The 22,853-nt window shown below is 40.9% G+C and overlaps 1 protein-coding gene across 1 annotated transcript in view; it reads left to right on the top strand.

Annotated features, from left to right (window-relative positions):
* The window catches only part of gmds (GDP-mannose 4,6-dehydratase), a 169,962-nt gene that overhangs the window by 131,940 nt on the left and 15,169 nt on the right, over positions 1–22,853 (top strand). The window contains exon 9 of the mRNA XM_051377883.1: positions 928–1,024. Coding sequence (XP_051233843.1) covers positions 928–1,024 — 97 coding nt within the window. The remainder of the gene's footprint in view (positions 1–927; positions 1,025–22,853) is intronic.

The following is a 22,853-nucleotide window of genomic DNA, read 5'->3' as shown; positions in this document are numbered from 1 at the left end:
ATTCTTTCTTATTTAGAAGTAGATAAAATAATAAATAATAACAAACCACAAAATAATGTGCATGAGCCAGTTTAAATATGTGGAGAAGATGACATGAGATGTAACAAGAGTATAAAAATCTGTTTATTTTTGAAGAATGTTTTACTAAACACCCCAGACTATTAGCTAAGCCCCCCTTTCAACTTTCATCCAACTGCTTATCCAACAAAACATACAAGTATATCCAGAAAAATGTCTGTCAGTTGAAAGAAGTCACAACTGTTTTTTCTTAGCTCTGCTTCGGCAACGTCTGACTGTATAACAATCTACATGATGAGTGATGAAATGATGAGAAAATGTGTTGGGGGACGTATAGATTTTCTTGGACTGAGAAGCAGCAGGATTGTCATTAATTAAGCAACAGAGATTATTCATTTGCAAAATAAGTTTTAATTTAATCATCATGTGAACACTCTTCCTCCTCCGTGTTATTTTCCAGCTCAGTGCCATTTTTCCAGCAGTGCCACTGTTCCCCCTCGTGTGCCAGATGTCAAATATCACGAAAACATTGCAGCTCTCTCTGCATTGGTTGTCGTGTTAGAATAGAGCCATCACGGAACATTTATGGATAGATGAAGCCAGTAATGTTCCAGATTGAAAGGCTGAAAGAGGCTATATTGTGGAAACTCCTGTCTCCTGTTCAGTGCCACATCTCCGTCTCCTCCCCTGTCTCACCCCTCATTCACCTCCCTCTTGTGTCCCGGAAGATGCAGTGCCTGTTGTGTTGGTTTCAGAAAAAAAAAAGGCAGGTGACATGTTTTGTCTGCGCGAGGCGTTAAAGAAACAAACTGCCTAAGAAATGATCAGGGAGACGGAGGGACGGACAGCTGAACCTTCCAGCAGCTGTGGGAAAATGTCTCCTCCTGCTAAAACTTTGTGTCTTTCCAGGTGGGATGGAAAGGATGAGAAGGAGGTCGGCCGTTGCCAGGAGACAGGGGTGGTACATGTGAAGGTGGACCCAAAATACTTCCGCCCTACTGAAGTGGTAAGTCAGGCTTCTCCCTGTGTTTGTATCTGAAAAAAAACCAAACAGAACTTTATAGGATGTGACGTCGGTGCGCGCTCAGAATCCCTTTCTCTCTCTTTCTGTCTACTTTGTGGGGCAGCCGGTGCCGGATAATGTTATGAAGTGTGGCTGGGTTGCAACTGACTGGCTGGCTAACCGAAGCTTGCTTTGTTGCACACATTATCACTAGCAAAATACTATCTGAGTGGATATTGGCTTTATATTGCCAACCACGCAGTTGGGTAGGAATACAGGCCAAATCAACTGTAATAATACGTAATTCATATAGTTCTATATAATTCATGAACACAGCACAGCACATATTTCCTGTTCCATATACCTGACCTTAACATGAATGTAACATATTTTCTCTGCATGTATCTGATTGCCGGTCATTGTGTCTGGGACCATATACTTATCAGCCATAACGGTTCCAGTTGACAGCCTCTGGCTGCTTATTGTATGCTTTTAAACAGCTGGAAACAAGCCAGTCGGCCTCTTTAAGAGTAATGTAGGCTGCATCCTGCCAGTTGGTGCTGAATGGGTGCTCATATTCAGGCAAGCAACCTTGAAAAAGTCTTTAATTGCGAGTGCAGGTGTTGCACAGGAGAAAATGATCGGTGTCTTTTTTCATTAGCTTGTGCATGGAAAAGTGTGCCCGTGTTTATACCAGCTGTGAGCATCCAAACAACAAAAAAATGAGCCATCATATTATCTCTCCCATCTCTCACTAGGTGTGAAGTGTCTCTGATATTCGGGAGGTCTTTCTCTCATCACTGTGGCCCGGGGGTATTGTGGCTGCTCCCCAGGGAGAGTGTAGGGTTACCCAGGGGTGTTGTGGCTGAGATTAGCTGTCAGGTTTTCAGTTGAAAGCCAGGAGCGCCCCTCTGCTGAGCTTTGGCCTAGCAAGATTAGAGCTGAGATCCAGTTGAGTGATGGTGGAGGATTAGCGAGGAGGCCCTGCTGACTGACTGCTGAGGCGATGGAAGCAGCGGTCACACACCTGGGCCTGTATTCTTTGTGCATGTTGGCTCATTCATTCAAAGTCTTAACCCTGAATCCACACTGAAAACTACTCCAGACACTGGTCAGATCAGCAATGAAACGGGTCACTATCTTTCAGAAGCGCTTTTGTAATACATCAACAAATGGACAATATACCCTGTAGTGTCGATGCCTACCTAATTTGCAATGTGTGTAATGTGATGTGGATGGAATGCAGTTAAGGAAAGTATGAGACAGCCCAGTCCATCAATAAAGCTAAAACTGGTTGACCCTCTGATAGAGTGCAGGTAAACATCCGCTTACAGACTTCAGCAGCTAGTGCCATTTGTGACGCCATCTTTGAAAGGTTCCAAGATTCTACCAAAACAACACAAAATAGTTTCCACAAAGATGTGTGGGTGAATTTCAGAGCTGCCAAATGTCCTGTTTGAGCAATGTTTTACAGATTAAGGGACCAGAAAAAAGAAACCTCTGTACATTGTAATGCAATCCAAGGTATGTCTAATACCTTTCATTTGTCTAATACATTTCTCCTCCTTTTTTTAAAACTTAGTGTAGCCTACAGTGGCCCTGGTACACTGTTGGAAATGAAATAATTGAAAGGAACAATTTTAATTCATGCACAGGATGCACTTAGTTTATTAGAGATACAGCATTGCTTTGGAGCTTGTCAGGCATGAGCCCGTTGATCTATGTTAAACAACTCAACTCAAACCCTAACCCTATCTGACCCACCTGCTCCAATTATCATTTCCTCCTTGATCTAATTTCAGATTGCAATCCAGCTTTTCTTGTTGGTTAGGTTTGCATTTGAAGTTTATTCATGCGTTCAGAACAGTTGAAAGAGAGGATTCTGATGTGGGTCAGTTTTAAAAGTGGATCTTAAGTTCAAAAGAGGCAAAAAAAAATGAGAGATAAGCAAAAACTCAGAAAAATGTTTCAAAACCATGGTTTCATCTTATTTTCATTGTGTTATTTTTATTTATATAAATTATTGATTAAACTGTTATTTGTTTAGTCAAAGAAATGCCAGAAGATTCATCTTAAAGAAAAATCACAAGTTCCGACAGCCCCAGATGACGTCTTCTTGTTTTGCCTTACTGACGGTCCACAACCCAAACACATTTGTCTCCCTGTGATAGAAAACAGAAAAGCAAAATCCTCACATTGGGTAACCATCAGTTTGTAAAATTGTTCTTTACCGATTGTTGTCTGGGTTTGCATTGGTCTTTCATGGTGAAAAAAGCGTTAATGACTTCCAGTTTTTCGGCGAAGGAAGTTCTAACAACCAGCAGTTTCTATTACTTGGAACACGTTCAGCTCAGTGGGAACAGAGGGTGAAGATTGCAGGGATAAGGAGAAGAAAACGGTCCAGTTACTGCAGACAATTTCTCTGCTCTGTCTCACTGTCTTTCTGTGGTAGGATTTAAAACGACTGAAGAGTGTTTAACCTCTGACCTCTTCACACAGGAAGTGACTGACACCCGGCTCACAGCTCAGCATTGTGGCTCTCCTGAAGTGGAAATACCTGTCATCAAGTGTGTGTGTGTGTGTGTGTGTGTGTGTGTGTGTGTGTGTGTGTGTGTGTGTGTGTGCGCGCGCATTAAGAATTCAGCTGACTCATTCTCTTTCGGTGTTTGCTGTTTAAGTGCAAGAAGGTTGTGTGCGGATGTATGTGACAGAGAGAGTGAGTCCTCAGGCTGTGTGCTAATATATATGTAATTCATCATTATCCCTGTCGGTGTGTGTGTCTGACATGAGCTCATTTATCTCCTCAGCCCCTTGGGACAGGGGCGAGCAATCAGAGAGGGGTGTCATGAGGTTAAACATGCAGGTGTGCATCACATGTGGCATTAGTTTGTGTATAACTGTGCACTTGTCTGTGTGTGTATTGGGATAAAATTTCCCGGGGCTGCAGAGGTGACAGCAAGTTAGTCTGTGGTCATGGAAGCTGTTTACTGAATGTAAAATGTTTAAAAAAGCTGCCGCAATTATCCACGGATAGTCACATGTGAAAGCGAAAGACGAGTGGTTTCAAGCTGTCAGGGTTGTTTTTGAATAAAGCTATAGATAACTGTCATGGCTGCTGTTTGTTTCCATTGTATTGGCTTTGCAAAGCTGTCAGTCACACTTGTCAGCCTGTGGGTTTCTGCCAGCACTGAGGTTTGGCTCAGGTGAGTAGCCTCAGCCTGAGCCTTTGCAAAGGTGTGTCGCAGTGTATTATGCTCCCATAGTTTTGGTTGCCAGGTGACCATGGATGTTTCTAGTGTGATCAGATGGCTTTCCCTGTCTGGTTCTCACAGTTGTTTAGTTCTCTTTGATGAGAGATTTATAAGGCTGATAAATGATCACTGTGGGTTCCTTACTTCCATACGATTTAGGATGTTAGTAAAAAAGATTTAGTGTGTTCCAATACATAATCTGTCAAACGCAGCAATCCAAAAATACCAGGATGTCCTACTGCATCCAGTCGCATTTTATAGTCTGCAGCCCAGCATGCTGGGTTATTCTGACAATCCTCTGTGCAGCGAAAGAAATGTCACTTCAACTGAGCTGAGACAGATGACAGAAGAGACAATGACAGATGACATAACTATGAAAATAACAACAGAGCAATGTTTATTTATTTACTGTTGTGAATATAATACTGCATGTAACAGACATTACAAAGCAACAACAGCAGAGTGACTGGGGTTTTGTTGCGTCTCCAAGGTTACGTTAAGTAATATAGCAGCCGTTCCAAATCAAATACTTTTTCTTTTTACTTCAAATTTCGCACCACGACTGCAGCAGATGTGTGCTCAAGAAGGTCAAAGTTCAAAGGTCAATGTTATGACGAAGTATTGTGTGCACGCAACAGTTTACTCAAAGTAAAAAGAAGTATGTGATTTGGAACACAGCAGAAGTGTATGATCCTTCTCTTCCCTCTTGACAATTTTTCAGCATGAAAAGTCAAGAAAATATGCCAGATAGAAGAAACATGAAGACTATATGGCCTTTGTATGTCTATTGCACCATATAGCTGGGGGAAAAGAAGGATCAAAATTGTTTCAACAACTCCCTAGAGTAAATTTCAACAATGCCAGGGGAAAAAAAGGCAACTGTACCCTCACTACCCCAGAACCCTGCCCCACCATCTCCCAATAACACTACTTTAATGTATGTTTTCACATTAGTATGAGTCTTTCTATAAGAGTCTCTTTTCCTTCATTTAAACTTCAACCTGAAATATTTACTGCATATCCCAATTTGTCTCAGTTAGCAATGGAAGTAAGTATTGCTCATGTAGACAAAGTGTGTTTTTTTGTGTTTGCAATGGTGTGTGTCTGTGTGCATGTACACACTTGCACGTGCTAATGCAGCCCGGCTGTCATTCTTCCAAGTTCATGTGTCACCGGAGGGTATAAACTGCTGCAAGTTGAGTGACAGCTCTGCGGTTTTTGTCCAAACTCTAATGCAGAGGAGGAGAAGTGGTGATAAATGGGAAGTTGTCTCCCAATCTGTCTTTATCTCTCTGTCCCGTCATTGTTCGCATAACTCTTCCACTGTCATTTTCTCAGCATCTCTTTGCCCCTTTTGCCCTTTTGCACTTATGTCTTAGTCACAGTGATACAGTAAGCGTTGGTCGGCAACGCAGGAATGTCCTTCCAGGCGAGATTATCCTCCTGTAAGAATACACAGACAGACAGTTGCCCCCTTTATCACCTACTACCTACTTACTCTGCTATAGACACCAGAATCAAAAACAACATCCTTCTGTCACACAACCACAAGCACAGATTATTGAAATCAACTCAAATTATTGTCTGCAACTAACAATATTCATTTTGTTTTTACCAGTATAATAATGGGGTTACAAGTTCATTAGGAGTGAGGGGAAAATAAGCGAGCTCTGAAATATACCAAGTAAAACCACAAAAGCTTCATGGACCTCATGTGACCAGATTCTCCAATATAGATGTGTGTCAACAGCATGCTCCCAGTATGAAATGTTTTCAGTTTTAGCATAGTAGCTCCATAGTGTTTCACGCTATCTTTATCAATAAAATCTGTCATCTTCATATATATTGACAGATTAGAGAGATTGCCATCTATGAGCTGTCAGCCTCTTGGCAACTGTAAGGAGGGCGACCCATGAGCACCTATCCAAGGTGGAGCTGTTCATCTTTTTCAGTTGATAATCCTTTCTAATTAATCAAATAAGTTTCAATAACATATGAAATAAATGCAAATCATAAGATTCAGGTGCCCAAAGCGACATCTTCCAATGAGGTTTTGGCTTGATAAATGACTTCAAAGATTAATCGATTGTCAAAATTGTTGTTGTAATTTTCCGCCAGTCAATTAATCAACTAATAATTTCAGTAGAAGATCCCTACATGACCGTCACACTGACATTACTGCGGTTCACGGAGTGGGAGGCTATTTATCTCTGTGGTGTGTTTTGATTGACAGAGAGGAATCACCTTCAGAGGTTCCCATGTATCAAGAACTACAAATGTAATGTTGAGCTTTTTAGAGTCACGTACAAGCATTCCCTGCTCTGCAGTCACGTACTGTAAATACATGACTGATCATTCTTTTGTTTTTAACTTGCAAGTTTATTCTTGTGCTGCACAAACAAGTGTGAAAAGCAGGAGTGTTGCATACCACTGCTGCTGCACAGGCCTGTGTGACTCAAGTGTGTACTGCATACACATAAACAGACGCACTAAAATACACAGTTTGTCATATCAGGTTAGGATTTATCTTTGTGTTCATGCAAAGAGAGGAAAGACACTGATCAAATAAATCCTGCGCTTATCTTTGCTCTGACCCTGTGCAACATCCTGCTGCTGCATCAGACCATATTCTAACTGGTTAGGTGTGCTGTTGTTTAATTATTGGTAGTAATAGTTCACTGAATGCGAAATTCCAAGAGCAATACCTCAAATTTAAATGCAAACTTTAAATAAGACAGCCTAGACCAAATGCAAAAGTGAAACAGTTCTCACAGCATCGCAGAAACTGGAATGAAATGATACGTGGCAAATTGTGGGTTGCCATTACACCTGTGAGATTTAAAAGAGCAGTTGCCCTGCTTGTTTTTTTTTTTTTTTTTTTTTTTAATCCAGACTGCAACTAAGAATCAAAGCTTCAACATCATCCTAAAAATAGCCCTGTTGAGACACCACACCTCAGTATCTGTCAACTGCCTGTCCATGAGTACGTGTGCATGTGTGAGAGTCTTGGAAGTTTCTTCTTGCTTCAGATGGCTGTCATTCCAGCGGTGAGATGTGCGTAACAGAGTCACCAGAAACACACTCTGCAGCATATTCTTAACATCATCAGTCCTGTCGTCATTGGATGAGGAGCTCAGACAATGGTTCCAGTGATCTAGGAGAATAAAGTCGACGGCTATTGTGGTAACCTTTCATGACTATTGGCAAGCAGAGTCAACCCACCTGTTGAGGTCATTAATGTGACAAAGACACACCTGGCTGATCTGGTTACTAAATAATGTTTTGCATTGTCAATCTTTATTGAGTTTAAAGGACAATTCCACCCTTGGATACTCTGACGCAGTGAGATATCATCAGTGTGTGATGTTGAATGCATTCCTCGTGGCTTTGTGATGAAGTGTTGTGACCTGCCTTCACTACTTCAGTTGGTGATCTCATGAGTCTCACAGAGCGTCCTTTGATTACACCCACAGGGGCCTGTAGTGAAGGTGGATATTGGACATAAAACCTGATAGAAAATTAGTTTGCAAACAGTGGGTTATTGAAAGCCCTAATTAGAGCCATCATAGACTGGGTAACAGGCCCTGAACCCTGACATGCATAAACACAAACCACAATACTATGCAATTAGCTGGTTTACGTTTGTTACATGGAACAATGTCATACAAGTACAGCCAGAAATTCAAGAAAATATGCACAAGATGAATCAGTTCTTTCCAGGATGCAAATACGTGTGTGTACTGCGCAGCCCCTATAACTGCTGATCAGACACACCCACACAACAGAAATATGCAAACGGGAAATAGCATTATGAATACTTTAAGCAGCATTATGCTCATTGTCTCAGCTGCTGCTATCCTTACCAAAGAAAATAACAACTCTAAAAACATGTAAGCCATTCATCATTAATTGCAGTATGAGAAATAGAGATGTCTCACTCAAATTTGTTTTGGCTCCTATCCTGAGTCCTTTCAATATATGGTATCAGCCAATACAAATCTAATACCATACTTATTTACATAGCAACTGTAGTAGTTGTTCACCTTTTTCCATCCCACTCAATGTGCACTCCAGGATTTGTTACAGGGTGACCTTAACCCAGAAACCAATTGCATGGACAAACTATTAATATATTCAAACATTTATAATTTCATTAATAATTTATATTTTTTGCTTTTATTATGCATAATGTGGTTTACAGACTCTACTTTATTTTTGAACAATGCAGAGTTAAAAACAAGCAAACAAAACAACTGCAACTGCGTCACACCTCCTCAATTGTGTATATTGTCACTACACAGGTACTACTGGTAAAATGATTTGTTCTTTGATTAATTACTACTGAGCTTTATGGCTGCACCAACTACTTACAGGCCACAACATATCTGATTGCCTTGGTTGCCTCATACCCCAGTGAAACGTTGTGGGGAATGGTTGCTCATTCCCCACAACGTTTCTTATGTGACTGGGTGGTTGGAGCCGTGCCCAACATCCTCTCCTTGTGTCACCAATTGAGCACTGAGCTCTGCGTTGGTTTCAGTTAATTTACATTAACAATTAGACTCAGTCAGAAACTAAAACCAGAATACCTCTGGACATCAACACTTACATTTTAGATCTCTATGTCTTTAATATCTTTGTCCAGGTATTCAGAGGACCAAGAAAAACATACAATGAAGCAAAAAGACCTCTACTTCAAAGTATGTTTGAGCACATTTTTACTTTAACCCTTTTCAACCTTACAAACACATGTTGTACAGCCAGGCATTGTTCAAACCCACAGCTTTATTTGAACTGCTAGTCAAGGTCTTGAGGACTCAAGATAAAAAACATGTCAGATGAAACTGTGGGAAAATGTGTATAAAATGACAAGTGTGTATAAACTTGCATGACAGCTTGAAATTTCCCAACTGATGTTATGGTGCAGCCATGAAAACATGGTGGTTTAAGTAATTCATGCCGTGTAAGCATCATATTCTTTCAATGAAGTGTTGGTACAACAAGCAGAGACATAATATGTGATGCTGTTATCCAACATGGAAAAGAACATTATTTTCTAAAGTCAAGGCTGCTTAGAAAGTTTAAGAGGGAAAACTGGGGTTTGAGAGTTTAAATCTAGATCATATATTTAGCCAGTCTGTTAGGTGGTACCAAGCTGAGGAAATGGGCATTATTGTGAAACCCCCAGGCTTTAATGTCTTATACACTATATGTAGAGTTTGAATCCAGAAAAACAAATCTGATTTTGTCATTCAATTTTTTGAAGATACTGACCTGCTGGAGTATTATTTTCTAATACAAATTAATCAATATAAAAAGAAAAACACTCTATGTTACAGTGCAGCTGTAGTATTATGCACTTTGTTGCTCAATAGAGCTGGAAAGCAGCAGAGGAACGGTATGCATCTAAAACATTTGATTGGTTAATTTTAATTTGTAAAGCACTTTTCAAAAACCAAGTTAAACCAAGTGCTTCTTCCAAGACAAATACTGAAAACCAACAGAATTGAAAATCTAATGGAAAAGCTGGTGGTTAAATAAAAGACCTCAATACATTAAACAAGATCAAAAAACAGTAATAGTAGGAGGAAGAGGACATAAAGAGTCAGACTATACAATTCCTTGAAAGTCTCAGGTTTACTTCAGCTCAGAATCGGTTTTATGGATAGATTTATTGAGAGAGGTTTTGGGGGTTTTTTTTTTTTTTGTTTTTTTTAAAGATGAGAGTCTCACCAACATGACCATAAGTTAATCAACAATGGACAACCAGGTACCTTAAAGCGAGGGGAATTCCAAAGGTGTACAAGTTGTACAGTACGTAAAAGTTTTTGTCACTGTTCTGAATGGCCATGGTTGATGGTGAGGTGAAAAGTCGGCGGTCATAGAGACATTAAAATGGGGATAACGGCATTCCTGTTTTTGGACAACCTGTCCTCAAAGGCATTCAGACAACTGAATATTTATTGTGAAATGGCCTTGTTTGTTAAATTCTTGGTATTGGAAAGTGACAAAAGTAAGTCACACCAATTCCTATGCTAAAAAGTGTTGGGAGAGGGGGTTGCAGAGGTTGTTTGACCATAGCACTTTGGTTGATACTGACACCTTTAAAGTCAGTATGGTGGCTTTTGTAGCAGTAGATATTAGTTGCTTGGTTCTCAGGCCTCGTTGAAGAAACAGAGTTGGTGTTGGGTTTCATTTGACTCCATGCAGGCGGTCCAGACCTCATAAATCCACTCCCAGGATCCTTGTAGTGCTGTCTCCACACACTGAATGAGTATTGCAGTTTCTGTGATTGGAAGACAATGAGACAAGCTCTGTTTGAGTTGCTGTCAAGTGTCTTAGTTTTTCTGCAGATATTGTATAACCCTTCTTCTTGACCCCAACTTAAATCCACACCAATTACTGCTTTTACTTTCTGAATCTTCTGCACAGTAAAACTAATGGTAGACAACTCATGCACAGACACAGTCAGAGACGGTAAGATTACAGCAACCACAGTGTCATATCCCGCTATGGAGCTAAGTTCTTTATCCCAACAATGAGAAAAACAGGTATGGCCCCACATACATGTGTGCTGCTGACATAAAGGCTCCTGGCAGGCAGTAACTCATACACTTCTACCCTTGCGCCCCAGAGAAGATTTAACAGTTGGCCTGTTCTGTTGCGTAATATCTGCTACTTAATGAACCCTGAAATATGGTGGCTATTTCAGAGTTTCTCAGTATTAGGTTGGAATTCTCTTTAGGGATCCAATTGGGAGGTTTTTCAAAGCACAAGAGGCTCTTGAACCCATCAGCTGCTACTTCTTCAAGAAAAATTCACTTCTTTTACAATGTGGGTCTTATTTTCATTTTGTGGCCCTTATTCCTTTGGGTTGTTATGGCATTTTAACCACCCGGTTAATAGAGATACAGTTCCATTCGACACTGGAAGACTCTACAATTAAGACCATTCAGACTTAAAGGGAATGAGTAGAACCATTATCATGAGCCTCTGATTTGAATATCGTGTTGCTGGAAGAAGCACATTTGTCTACAGAACAACACAGGCAAATTAGATACCTGCCAACCTCACTGTCTTAAAAAGAGGGAGAAAAGTTTGGAGTAGAGTTATGGAAAGGAGTGTGGTGACACTCTGCACTCTGCCCCTTTTTTCACCCTACTTTCTGCGCACTCTTCTTTCAGAAGGGCAGCTTCATACGCAACTCCAAAACCACTCTACCGCTCATGTACTGCTTCCTGTAGCGTAGTCTCGTGTGATTGCCACTTTGCCTGACAAAGTTGTTAAGCAGAATGAAGAACAGGAAGGGTACTATTGAATGGTTTGGATGCAAACTTTCTGTTCTGAGCATTGATCCAAACAGCCGAATCAGATTCAACTTGAAAATTTCAAACTCTGGTACAGCCAAAAAAAAGAGTAATCAGACACAAGAGAGTAATTACCTCTTTTTTTCATCGTCATTGTCCAGTTCAACCCAATTATCTAAACCAGTTTTTACCTGATTTAAAATTAAAGGTTATGCCAATCTGTCCCTCATAAACATCCATTGCTTTGCAGAGATTTTTACATGGCTCAGTTTTGACTTTCTGAATTTGGGTTGGTGGTACACGCACACAGTTTTACAATGCAGCAGACTGTTACGGTATACAGTCTAGGTAACTGAGTCTAATAATAAATCAAGACGCTTAGCTCCACTCTATACAGCTGGGTGCTCATCCAAAAATCCATCATGGCAGAGACATTTTGGGCAAACGCCCTTCGGGTGTTGCAAGCCGAAGAAGATAATTTCCCCGAAACGTCCTTGTATTAAATATAATTTTATTGACGTACAGAATTATTTTAAATAAGGACTTGTTTAAAACTTGCCTGATAGCTTTTGTTGTGTTGCTGCTTGCACCCCTTCCATTGTAGATCGCACAGTTTTTCAAAACTACAGGCAAATAGAAAGAAAGAAAGGTGATGAAAAAAAAATGGTCCTGAATAAAATGTAATTTTCCTTATAAGGGATGCTTTTATTACAAGGTTGTCACAAAATGAATCAGTCAGAGTCAATGACCTGCCAAGATAGTGACCTGCTAAATATGATTTCACCAACTCTGTAGACTTAGGTATTTACCTTTATTTGTCAGTTATCATTCAGTTATATATGGTTTTGCACAATGTAGGCCTGTCTGGTTGGGAGGGATAGGAATGAGCAGCTATTATTATCCTGCTTTATGTCTCTGGCAGTGTAGTGGTGTCAGTCAGAGGCCGACGGTGGAAGCCAGGGGGCCGGTTAGGACTGCTGGCTCTCTGAGGTGCTTCATCTCAGGGCCGAGGCGGCGAGACCTCTAACTGAACCGCAGCCGTTTGGATGGAGAAGTGCTGAGGCAGCAAACTCAGCCCATTTCACTGGGTGGAGTGCCTGTACTGTACTATAGGTCTTAAAACAAGAAGAGGTGGCGGTCGGCTGTGAGCCAGTGTATGACTTTATTATCATGCAAACATTATCCCAAAGCTCAGATTCACACATCATTGTCAATTATTTAGTTTTATTCCACACTTGTTTCTTAGCGGCAGTAGTTAGCACCAACATCTGTGATCAATTTGTGCGATTTATGCGTCACAAATTAGTCTGTGTTTTAAAAGCAGCATGTGTCTGTGTTTCACCCTGTCGTATTGGGTGTTGGCGAACAGACTGAGCTCCAGGATTCCTCAGATTCCTCTTAGTAGAAGCCAATGATAAGGGGAAACGCGAGGTAAAGAGAGGCCTTAGTGTTCTGACAGCAGTTTGCCGCGTTGATGGATTGAGGTGAATGTTTGAACACCAGACAGACATAAAGAAGCAAATAGCTTTTATGAGCAGCAAGATTTATCCATTGAACAAGCTTTGTCGAGCTCCGCCGGCTGAATTTATGGCACTTGACACACGAAACGGGCTATCAGTGCTGAGTTTGGATGTTTGGCAGAGGTCCATGGTACTTTCACACAAAGGAAGCATGAAATATTAGCATTATTTTAAAAGGTTTCCGTATATTAGGGAGGAATTGGGTGTCCTTTTCCAAGATGGTTCACAGTAAAGTCATTCACTTTTCCCTTACCTGGAATTCTGCTGTCTGGAAAGATCGCTGACAGGCAGGCTCTCTGCTGCTCTGGATGGAAAATGACAAAGAACGATAAAAGACAAGGTTGCAGAAGTGGTCACAAATTTTCACTCATACTTGAGATTTTTCACTGACCATTAGAGCTTGTCAGCCAGTTTCCATAGATATTTAAATATGATTTTTAATAAATCAAGACCTGGAAACTTACGCTAAAGTAAATAAATGAGTCGACTAGATGGACATTGTCAGTCTCAGTATATTTATCTTTTTTCAATCCAGGTATTTGTTTGTTAACTGAATCTTTCTGTATTTGACCTGTAATAGTTTCCTATAATGTTTTGACTAAATAACATCACTCACATCTTCTCTTTCTTGCATGAATGACATATTTAAGTTTCAAATGGAGTTTTAAAACAACGGCAGCCTGGAAAAGTGACTTAAATAGAGGTAAAGCATCTGTTTTTGTTTTTTTTTAACCCCTGTAACTTCCTCTCATTGTTATTGATTTGCTTGTGATGCTTGATGGTTCAGTTGTTCCCAAGACTGTTAAGTAAGGCTGGAACTTGCTATTCTGGCTGCACGTCAGTGAACATGTACAGGGGGTTTTTTGCACATATTTTAATGGCTGTTTTCCTTTACTTTATACTCTTTTTGCACTCTATTTTTGGTAGACCATGAACATGTTAGTTTCTAACATGCATCAGATGTGTGTGTTGGCTCCTCTGTAAGTCTGTACGACCTACCAGTTGTAATGTCTACTTAAGTTTAACGGCATTAAATGTAGGTTGTATTTTTACAGAGGGCAGTGATTAACAATAAAGAGAAATGGAATGGGCTTTATACAGCTGATACTGACTTGAATAACTTTAAAGGTCCTGGAGTTGATTTGGTACACCTGCTTAGGACATTTTTAGCTAAGTGTGCACATGGATGAACTCTCCATTTTTTTATGAACATTGCACATTCTCTCACAATAAAATCATTTAACAGTCGAAAATCAACTTATAACTCAACTTGTTTTGTGTTTTTATACCCATTAAAGCACTGAGCCATGAACGTGTTTGGAGTGTGGCAAAGGGATGTGTCATCATGGCAACGACAGCTTCCCTCTACTGTTTAGCAGCACGTTCGTCATGTATGCACTCACATTTTCATAGGCCTTATCTGATGATGGCCAATCCGGTCTTTAACTTCCTCTCTGATCATTTACACCGGCTATCACTCTCTCCGTGTGAAGCCATTCTCACTCTCCCTTCCTCTTTATTCAGTTCAGATTAATTATGCTTTATGAACATTACATTTTGATCAAAAACATGATACCAAACCTTATAGAACATATAGATTAACTATACAATAAATACATTAAGAAATAATATATTACAGGACATACAAAATACATAAAATGTATGTCCTATATGTCTCAGAAACAAAAAGAAATGGAACTGACATGGGCAAGTGTATAATAAATCTCACTAAGTCTGGTTCTAAGTAACTATCCAAACATGTAGAGACTTTTGTGTGCGTGTCTGTGAGAAAATGATCACCTGTCAGTTTCAGTGACATTAAGCTCTTGCTCTGGTGTTAGATTGAGAGTCAAACTGTAATTAAAAGGGATTAGGTACTTGAGGCACCACAACATGATCAAAAGCAGATTTGTGTTCAGGGAGAGTAGACTCATGCACAGTTTGCCCACATGGATATGTTATGTTCGGGTGCGGTTTTCTTTAGTATAGAAGCTATGATTTAATGTGCTGCTCTGCTGTCAGCCTTGTGTATATCATACTAAGTGGCTTGTTTGACTCTTATTCTTTTTCTTCTGATCGGCCACATGTATGGAGTTGCAAAGTGGATGGAGTTGCTGGTTACTGAAGTATTTCTATCCACTGTTAATTCACATTGAAAGGTTTTATTTTGATGCTATCCTCAACATAGAAACATACTATAGTTTTATGTTTTATGGCCAAAAGTCTTAATTATTTCTGTTTGCACTCTTAAGTACTTCAACACCATGAGCCTCAGACACCATTATGGAGAAGAAGCCAATCAAAGGGTATGTGCAGGGTCTTAAAACGTTTAAAATGCAATGATCTGAATGGGCCTTAAAAAATGTCTTACATATGATGATTAATGGTTAAAAAAGTTAACCATCATGGAACCAATTCCCACTTTCATTCATATACTTAGTACTTTTTTGCCAGTATGGGCGTAAAGTAGGTCTTAAATTGAATATTTTTCATCTAACATAGTTGCTCATCTTTTGAGCTGATGATAGTCAGAAAAGCTTAATGTAAAATTTGGCACTGCTCAAGGGTCGCTGGCAGATCTGTCGATTGTGACTTGCCAAGCAGATGTGTCATCACATCACAGCAAGGATGATGACAACAAACACAACTGCATGTTAGGAATACAACAGCCAGTTTAGATATAGCAAGATTAGAGAAGAGTAGTATTACAAAGATGATGTCAGTCCCACTGTTGTGAATTCAAAATATCCAATTTTTTTAAAGTTCCTGCGGCAAAAAAAGGGGTAGTTGTTGAGGCAGAATATGAAAATGGCTTTAACTTCTAAAACCATAGAAGCCCAAAATAGCTCCTGCTACTTCACAATATTGTAAAATGGTTGGTTTTCTTTGCAGGAGGTCGTCACAAGCTCAGCGTTGCCTCCCAGTAACCCGATCCTCTGCAGCTCTAAAATACAGACTTTAACCGGGGTGTAACAGAGACACACCAACACAATGACACAAAGAGGCCAGCAGTGTTTTAAACATGTTTTTAACCATGTCCAAATCTTTATGTGAGTGCTCCCTGAGATCAGAGAACCGTCTGTCAAAGGGACACTAAAACGGGTGTGTGGGTGGGTGGGGGAGAGTGTGGGAGAGAAGATGGAGGGTTTCCGACGGATACCACTCCCTCGCCACGCGTGAACTGATGTGAATTTAGGTGACAGGAGGCTTTAACCTCTGGGAAAGGATCTGTAAGGGGAAAAAGGGACGGAGAGGGCTGAAAAATGGGATTGACCCTTAACCCTCAGAGTCGGTAATGTGATCCTGGTATCTCTATTGTAGAGGGAGAGGGGTGGGGAGGAGGTCACCAGGGGAAAGGGAAGGTAGCAGCCACGCCGCTCTGCTGATTAGAACTTCCTGTGGTCAGCCACAGAGCTGCAGCTTGGAAACGCACGAATGTAAGCGCGCACACAGAAGTATGTTTCAGACAAACTGCACAATATATCTTATGTTAGGCAGGGCTGGACTGCAAAAACAACCCTTCTAAACATGCCAGATATTGTGCAAGCTGGAGAAATTTGCAGTTATCTAACAAAAAAGCCAAGCCAAATCAAAATGGCTCGATAAGAGTTTATGAAACAATCAGGCCACCACCTTAAAAGACTTCATATGAGCAACAGGACTTTACAAATTAAATATAAAGGTAATTGAAAGAATTTTTTTTTCCTTTTAGTTCAGCTCAGTTTAGGCGTTTAAAAGACATTATTCTTCTTGCTGCTCTACACCTGGTGGCCAGGAGCTTCAGCAGGAGGTTGTTACTAAAAGAGGTTCATATCTTGCCCTGCTTGCACTTTTCCGTAAACATGAAACATTCCAGTTCGTAAATTAAGGCCTAACCGAAGACATTTCTAGAATCAAGGGACATTTTCCTAATACTAGCAACCTCCTTGAAGTCCTTTTTAATGTTTATACAAGATTATACCACTTACTTAATATATAGGCATACATTTTTCTCTTAATAGATTTATGAGAGGTGAGTGTCATAACCATGCAAATAATTTTTTTTGATGTTTCTTTTCAGCTGAAAGTAAAGTGGAACTGAACAAGAACGTTTTTGACAATCCATTGCAAATGGCGTTGAGTTAGTGTTGCAAGTCTCGAGGGGCTCAGAAGAGACGTATTAACGTATTGTTAGAATCTGAGCAGCAGAGGCCGAGATATGACTGACTGACTTTAAGTCAACCGTGTGGATCAAGCTACGAAAACACTGAATCCTGCATTTCCCACAATTGTTTTCAGAGGCTGAGTGGTACTCTTTGTGAACTCCATGGGTAAAATATGTGCATTTAAAGGCATAATGAGAAGGATTTGTCTGTGGCTGGATTCAAAGTTGGCCCCTTCTGATTCATCGAATGAGAGAGAGCTAGAGCAGCAGTGGTCAAGCAAGCTAGAGAGGGAGCGGCGGTAGCAAGAACAAAGAAATCAGAGAAATAAAATGTTGGTTTCATGACACAGACAGAAAGCAGAGAGAGAGACCATAATAGCGATATAACCCTCCTGTTTTTATAGTCCCGACTGAAAAATAATAAGAAAATGCAGAACTTTCTTTTTTGCATTACAGTCCCTACAACTACTAATACTCTGCGGGTAAACAGTATCATCTAATCTAAAGTTGTGCCAGTCAAATCAGTTAGAGATGTCAAATCTGGATGATACCATGAAGTTACTGCGACTTTGTCTTCTAACCTTTCACTACTTATGTGGTTTCATCTACATATAAACAGTTTATTTTCTCTCTTGACCTTTATTGTTTTAGCCCAATAATATTTCAAGAAAATATGAAAATGAGAGGCAGCTTATCTACGGAGAACACTGATTCTAAATTAGAGCCGAGCGTCACTGATATCAACGTTGAAAAAAAGCATGCAAAACACCCCGGGGATGTTGCGTCATCACTAACCTATAAGGATTTGAATAGTGTCAGGAGAGGAGGACATAATTTTTTTTTTTTTTTTGGATGCACATCTCTTTCCGTCTTCCCCTACTCTCTTGAAAGGAGGAGAGGGAGGTTTACTTGTCCCTGTTGCGGTTTTGCCTGCAGTGAATTTAGTCTTAAAATTAATACAGTTTCAAAAAGAAAGATGGATCTCCCCACCGGTGTCAAGTTAATCTCTAGTGATTAAAGAAGACTCTGAAGTCTGAAACAACTGACATTCTAGTGCAAAATATTAGTTATGGCGTAGTGTTTGTGTGTTCAGGCTCAATAATAGACACAACTGCGTGATAAATACAACCAGACTGCTGCCCAGCAGCTTGTATTCATTTGTGTGAAGTTTTGTCTAATGGTGTCTGTTTTCTTGCATGTTAATTTATATCATTTTCTCCCTCTTCAGGTAAGAAACAACTCAATCCGCTTTTACTAGCCTGAGTGAAGAGGTTGAGTTCTCAAGGGCAGAAACTCGACTCTACAGTGATTTATTGTTTAATTGAGCTGACTCATTAAAGTTAGCTGTAATTGATGTCATAAAAAAGCTTGGCCGACAGCCAAACCCTGGGTTGTGTAACACCACAGGTTTAGCATGCAAACCTGTTGTCATACCTGAGAATATTAGACTACACCAAACAGATCTGTATTTTCTGATGTATTCTTTGTGTGTGAAGCTCAGTCTGACGGTGCTTAAACTAAGTGAAAGAGGAGTGCTGGGCTTCTTAACCCGAGCTGGAGCTTGAGCCTGCTTAGGAGAAAGAGAGATTGTGGATTGTGTGTGTGAGTGTGTGTGTCTGGCAGTTTGGTATTTCCTGAAGGAGTTTCCTCCTACCGTCAGAGCGGAACCACCCTGGGCCCCTCAGCCGTCCAACCCACAGACTGACCCGGTACTGCTCCCAGAGAGAAACAGAGAGACATGGCAGCAGTGTGCAGCCACACTCACTGGATATGAAGGTGTACGAGTATAGAGGAGCATTGATAAAGACGGTGACAAACAGTGGAGTAAGTTGTTATTAAGGCAGGAATGTAATAAATAAATGTATTGTCTCCAGTTCTGCTTCAGGCTTTAGGCAGCTTTCCAGTAGTCTGTGTTGCCCTTATTTGCATACGTTCCCATTATTCGTACTGTCATGTCAGCCGCGTGATGGATGGGTGTATCTTCAGCATCTTACAGTAATTCGTTCGCCTCTGCCTGCCTCAGAGATAGCGATGGAGCACCGGGGATTGTGGGCCAGGATTCCTGCGCTATCAGCCAGGCTTACTCGGCGCTGGGCCTGACGAGAGAAACCTGCCAGATGAGGTGGAAAGAGTAGGGGGAGAGAGGGAGAGAGGCTTGTTGACAGGGTGAGGGAGAGAAGGGTGAGTTATGTCAGCCTGTGTCTTTGCCCCCTAGTCCCAGCTGGGCTTGATTACCCAGAGTTCTCCACTGAGCAGCTTCGGGGGAACATGGCCGTCGGACCGTCAGAGGGGAGAGAGGGGAGGATCTGGGCAGGTATTCAGACCTTAAGACCCGGGCTGAAGTGGGACCAGTGCTCGCCAACACTGCTATGACAATTTTTTTATAAATGATACTGGTTTCTGTTTTGAATATTTGGCTGTACAGTGAGAATTATGAGAATTTAAAAAAGTCTATCTTTCAAATCTCAGGTTCTGCAGGCAGCATTTTTGAACATCAGTGTTTTGACTAATTTCCCATCAGGTCTGCTGCTTCTTACTCTAAAAATAATGTTACAATCTGCTTCCCTTACTCAGTGATTCTGAAATATGGATCTTCTATCACAAAATAAGTAATTTTATATTAATGCTAATATCCAGAGAATTGCGATTTTTGGTAATTCAATTGGGAGACAATTTATGGATAAAATAAACAAGTGGAAATGTCCATTAATGGCTAATTATGTGAAGTAAACACTTCAAGTTACAAGTACATGCCAGGAAGCAGTCCTGCTCATTGTTGTGCAACCCACGAAGGTTTAGGAACCATGGTTATAGCAAAATCTGTGATGTCTATTTTCTCAAGGTCATTTTGCCCAACCCTACACTCCACACCTTTTCCCTCGCTGACGACAGCAAACATGCCAACATCACATTCTTGTGCCGTAAACAATCTCCCATTGCAAAACCATTCTGCAATCCAGGGTGGTTGCAGATATTACACAATGTCCTTCAGATTGATGACGATTTATTCCTTTAGCACTAAATAAAGTGATTGGGCTACATAATTCATTCATGAAAAGAATACTAAATTCAACGTTCTGCCATGTGCAAAGTTTAGAAAAATACACTTCTGCAGCAAATCCATTACTTAATTATTGATTTATTACTGTGATTTTTACTGAAGCATCAGTTTTGTCAGAATATATTACTCCTGCAGTCAACTGTAGCTCCTATCATGTTCACAGAATCTCACAGAACACGTCTCCATCACTAAAAGACAAGGTTGTGATTGCTAGTGAATGTCTTATAATAGTGACAGAATTTATTATTATTTAAATATATTTTTGGTAAAATGTTTGGGATGCAGGATATTGTGATATTTGTCAGAAACCACCTCATAAACACATGAAATGATGTTGTCTCTTGTCTTCACTGTGATCAGGGACAGAAGGAGAATACATAAGCAGAGCTAAGAGTGGAGAGTTTGAGAATGACAGGAAAGGCAGGAAGGAAGGAAAGGAAAGGAGGAAAGTGAGTGAGGGATGGAGGTGTAGCAGTGGCTTGGAGCAATTCGCTGAGATTTTAATGTGTGTGTCTGTGATGTGTGTGTGTGTGTGTGTGTGTGTGTGTGTGTGTGTCCCATAGAGCGCTATGTTTATAAATCTGAGAGTCAGGCAGTGTGTGTCTTGCAGGGCCGGTGTTTCCTGCAGTGTAATCTGAGTCTCTGGTGGAATGTGTGAACCACATCCGACTCCACTCCACTCGAGCCCCCGACTCACTCAATATCCCACTGTAAACAACCCGGCTCTGCCAGGGTTTCTGGAACTGGACAGGTAGAGTCACTATATCCCCCAAAAATAACAGAATACAGGAAATGCTTCAAAATAAAAGCACAGCGGGTCAACTGGTTAGCAAAACTCAGTCCTGGAAGGTGATATCAAACTTTTAATCCACAGTGTTTTCTGCAATGAACCCGCCCGCTACTCTATGACTTGTTCATTTTGTGTGTGTGTGTGTGTGTGTGTGTGTGTGTGTGTGTGTGTGTGTGTGTGTGTGTGTGTGTGTGTGTGTGTGTGTGTGTGTGTGTGTGTGTGTGTGTGTGTGTGTGTGTGTGTGTGTGTGTGTGTGTGTGTGTGTGTGTGTGTGTGTGTGTGTGTGAGCAAGAAAGAGGTTTAGACTAAGAGGTTAATTGTAGTGTGACCTCTCTAATGTCTTTCCCTGGCTTGTTATCTTGATTGGGTAATTAATTCTGAGGCTGCTCTCTTCAGTCACACACTCATATGTCTCTCTTTCTCACACACACACACACACACACACACACACTTTCGAACCCTCCTGAACTCAGGAGCCCCCACATTCCTGTAACCCTAAGGCTGCTCCGTCGCATTACTTTTCCTCTCTGTCCTCTCTCCTCTCTCTCTCTCCCACTCTCTCACTCTTGCTCAATTTATTTCTCTTTCTCACTCCATCACTCTCAGAGCTCGCTTGCCCGTCATATTGTGCTCCCTCCCACCTACTTCCTCACTGCTTTGCTCGACCCGAGTGGTGGAAGTATTCAGTTTTTTTACTTGAACAATAGAGGTTCAATACCCCCTGTGAGTGCATGGGAGGACTTACACCTGGAGGCTAGAATTATTTTAATGAATCATTATTACTGATGCATTAACATATTAATGTTGTATCAGGTTGAGGTAAAGTTTGTTGTGACCGCTTTATACACAATAGTTTAAGCGATAGCTGCAATTACCAATAACAAGTTATTGGTAATTGCAGCTGTCAAATAATTGTCGTGGATTCAAAAGGAGAATGAAGTGAAGTAGTAGGTCTAAATGTGTTTAGTTACTTTCCACTACTGCTCAACCTTTCTCCCCTCTTTGTGACTGTAGCACGCTCTGCCTGCGACCACTTCCTCTGAGCGGCAGACAGCTCACTGTTTTTCTCCCGGCTTTATCACTCTATCACCAGCCAACAGACGGAGAAAGAGAGAGTCAGTGTGAGAGAGAGTCGGCAGAAGGAGTGACTTTCTCGCTGTCTCCCACTCTCCTACACACTCGCGCTCTCTCAGGTTCTGGCTCTCCCTGTTTGGGCACGATGAGAACGGCAGATTATTTGGGCTGATAAGATGAGGAATGCTGCTCAGAGAGGAAATGTTGTTCTGGAGGAGATGCAGTCTATAGAAGACTGTTCCCTCCTCCTCCCCATATGTCATCCAATCCCCCCCAAAAACCAACACCAACTCTGGTCTTCTGCTCCCTCCGTGCCGGTATGGCAGGATAGAGATGACAGGGCAAAGAAGCTAAGGGAGCAGGGATTGAAATTTGTTGACCCAGGACCGATGGGCATGCCCATTCAAGCCTCAACCTCTCTGTCTATTCCTGCGGTTTTTACTTGATTTATGTTCAATAAAGAGATGCTATATTCACATTAGTTTTGCAATGTAACTGCAAAAGAAATCCGTTTTCACTGGAACTTCTGTCTACCAAAGAAATATTCCATGGAAAATTGTTCAGAGAGATGGGTGTAGAGCCAGAAAAATTCCTGGTATCTGGAAAAAGATGTTTGTTGGAGTGGAGAAAAAAATCCTAGAGTCAGATATCTCAAAACTTCAAAAGAGAAATCTCCAACTTTCTC

The sequence above is a fragment of the Dicentrarchus labrax genome, unplaced genomic scaffold, assembly GCF_905237075.1.
Source record: "Dicentrarchus labrax unplaced genomic scaffold, dlabrax2021, whole genome shotgun sequence".
NCBI lineage: Eukaryota > Metazoa > Chordata > Actinopteri > Moronidae > Dicentrarchus > Dicentrarchus labrax.
This window is presented reverse-complemented; position numbering and strand designations above follow the sequence as displayed.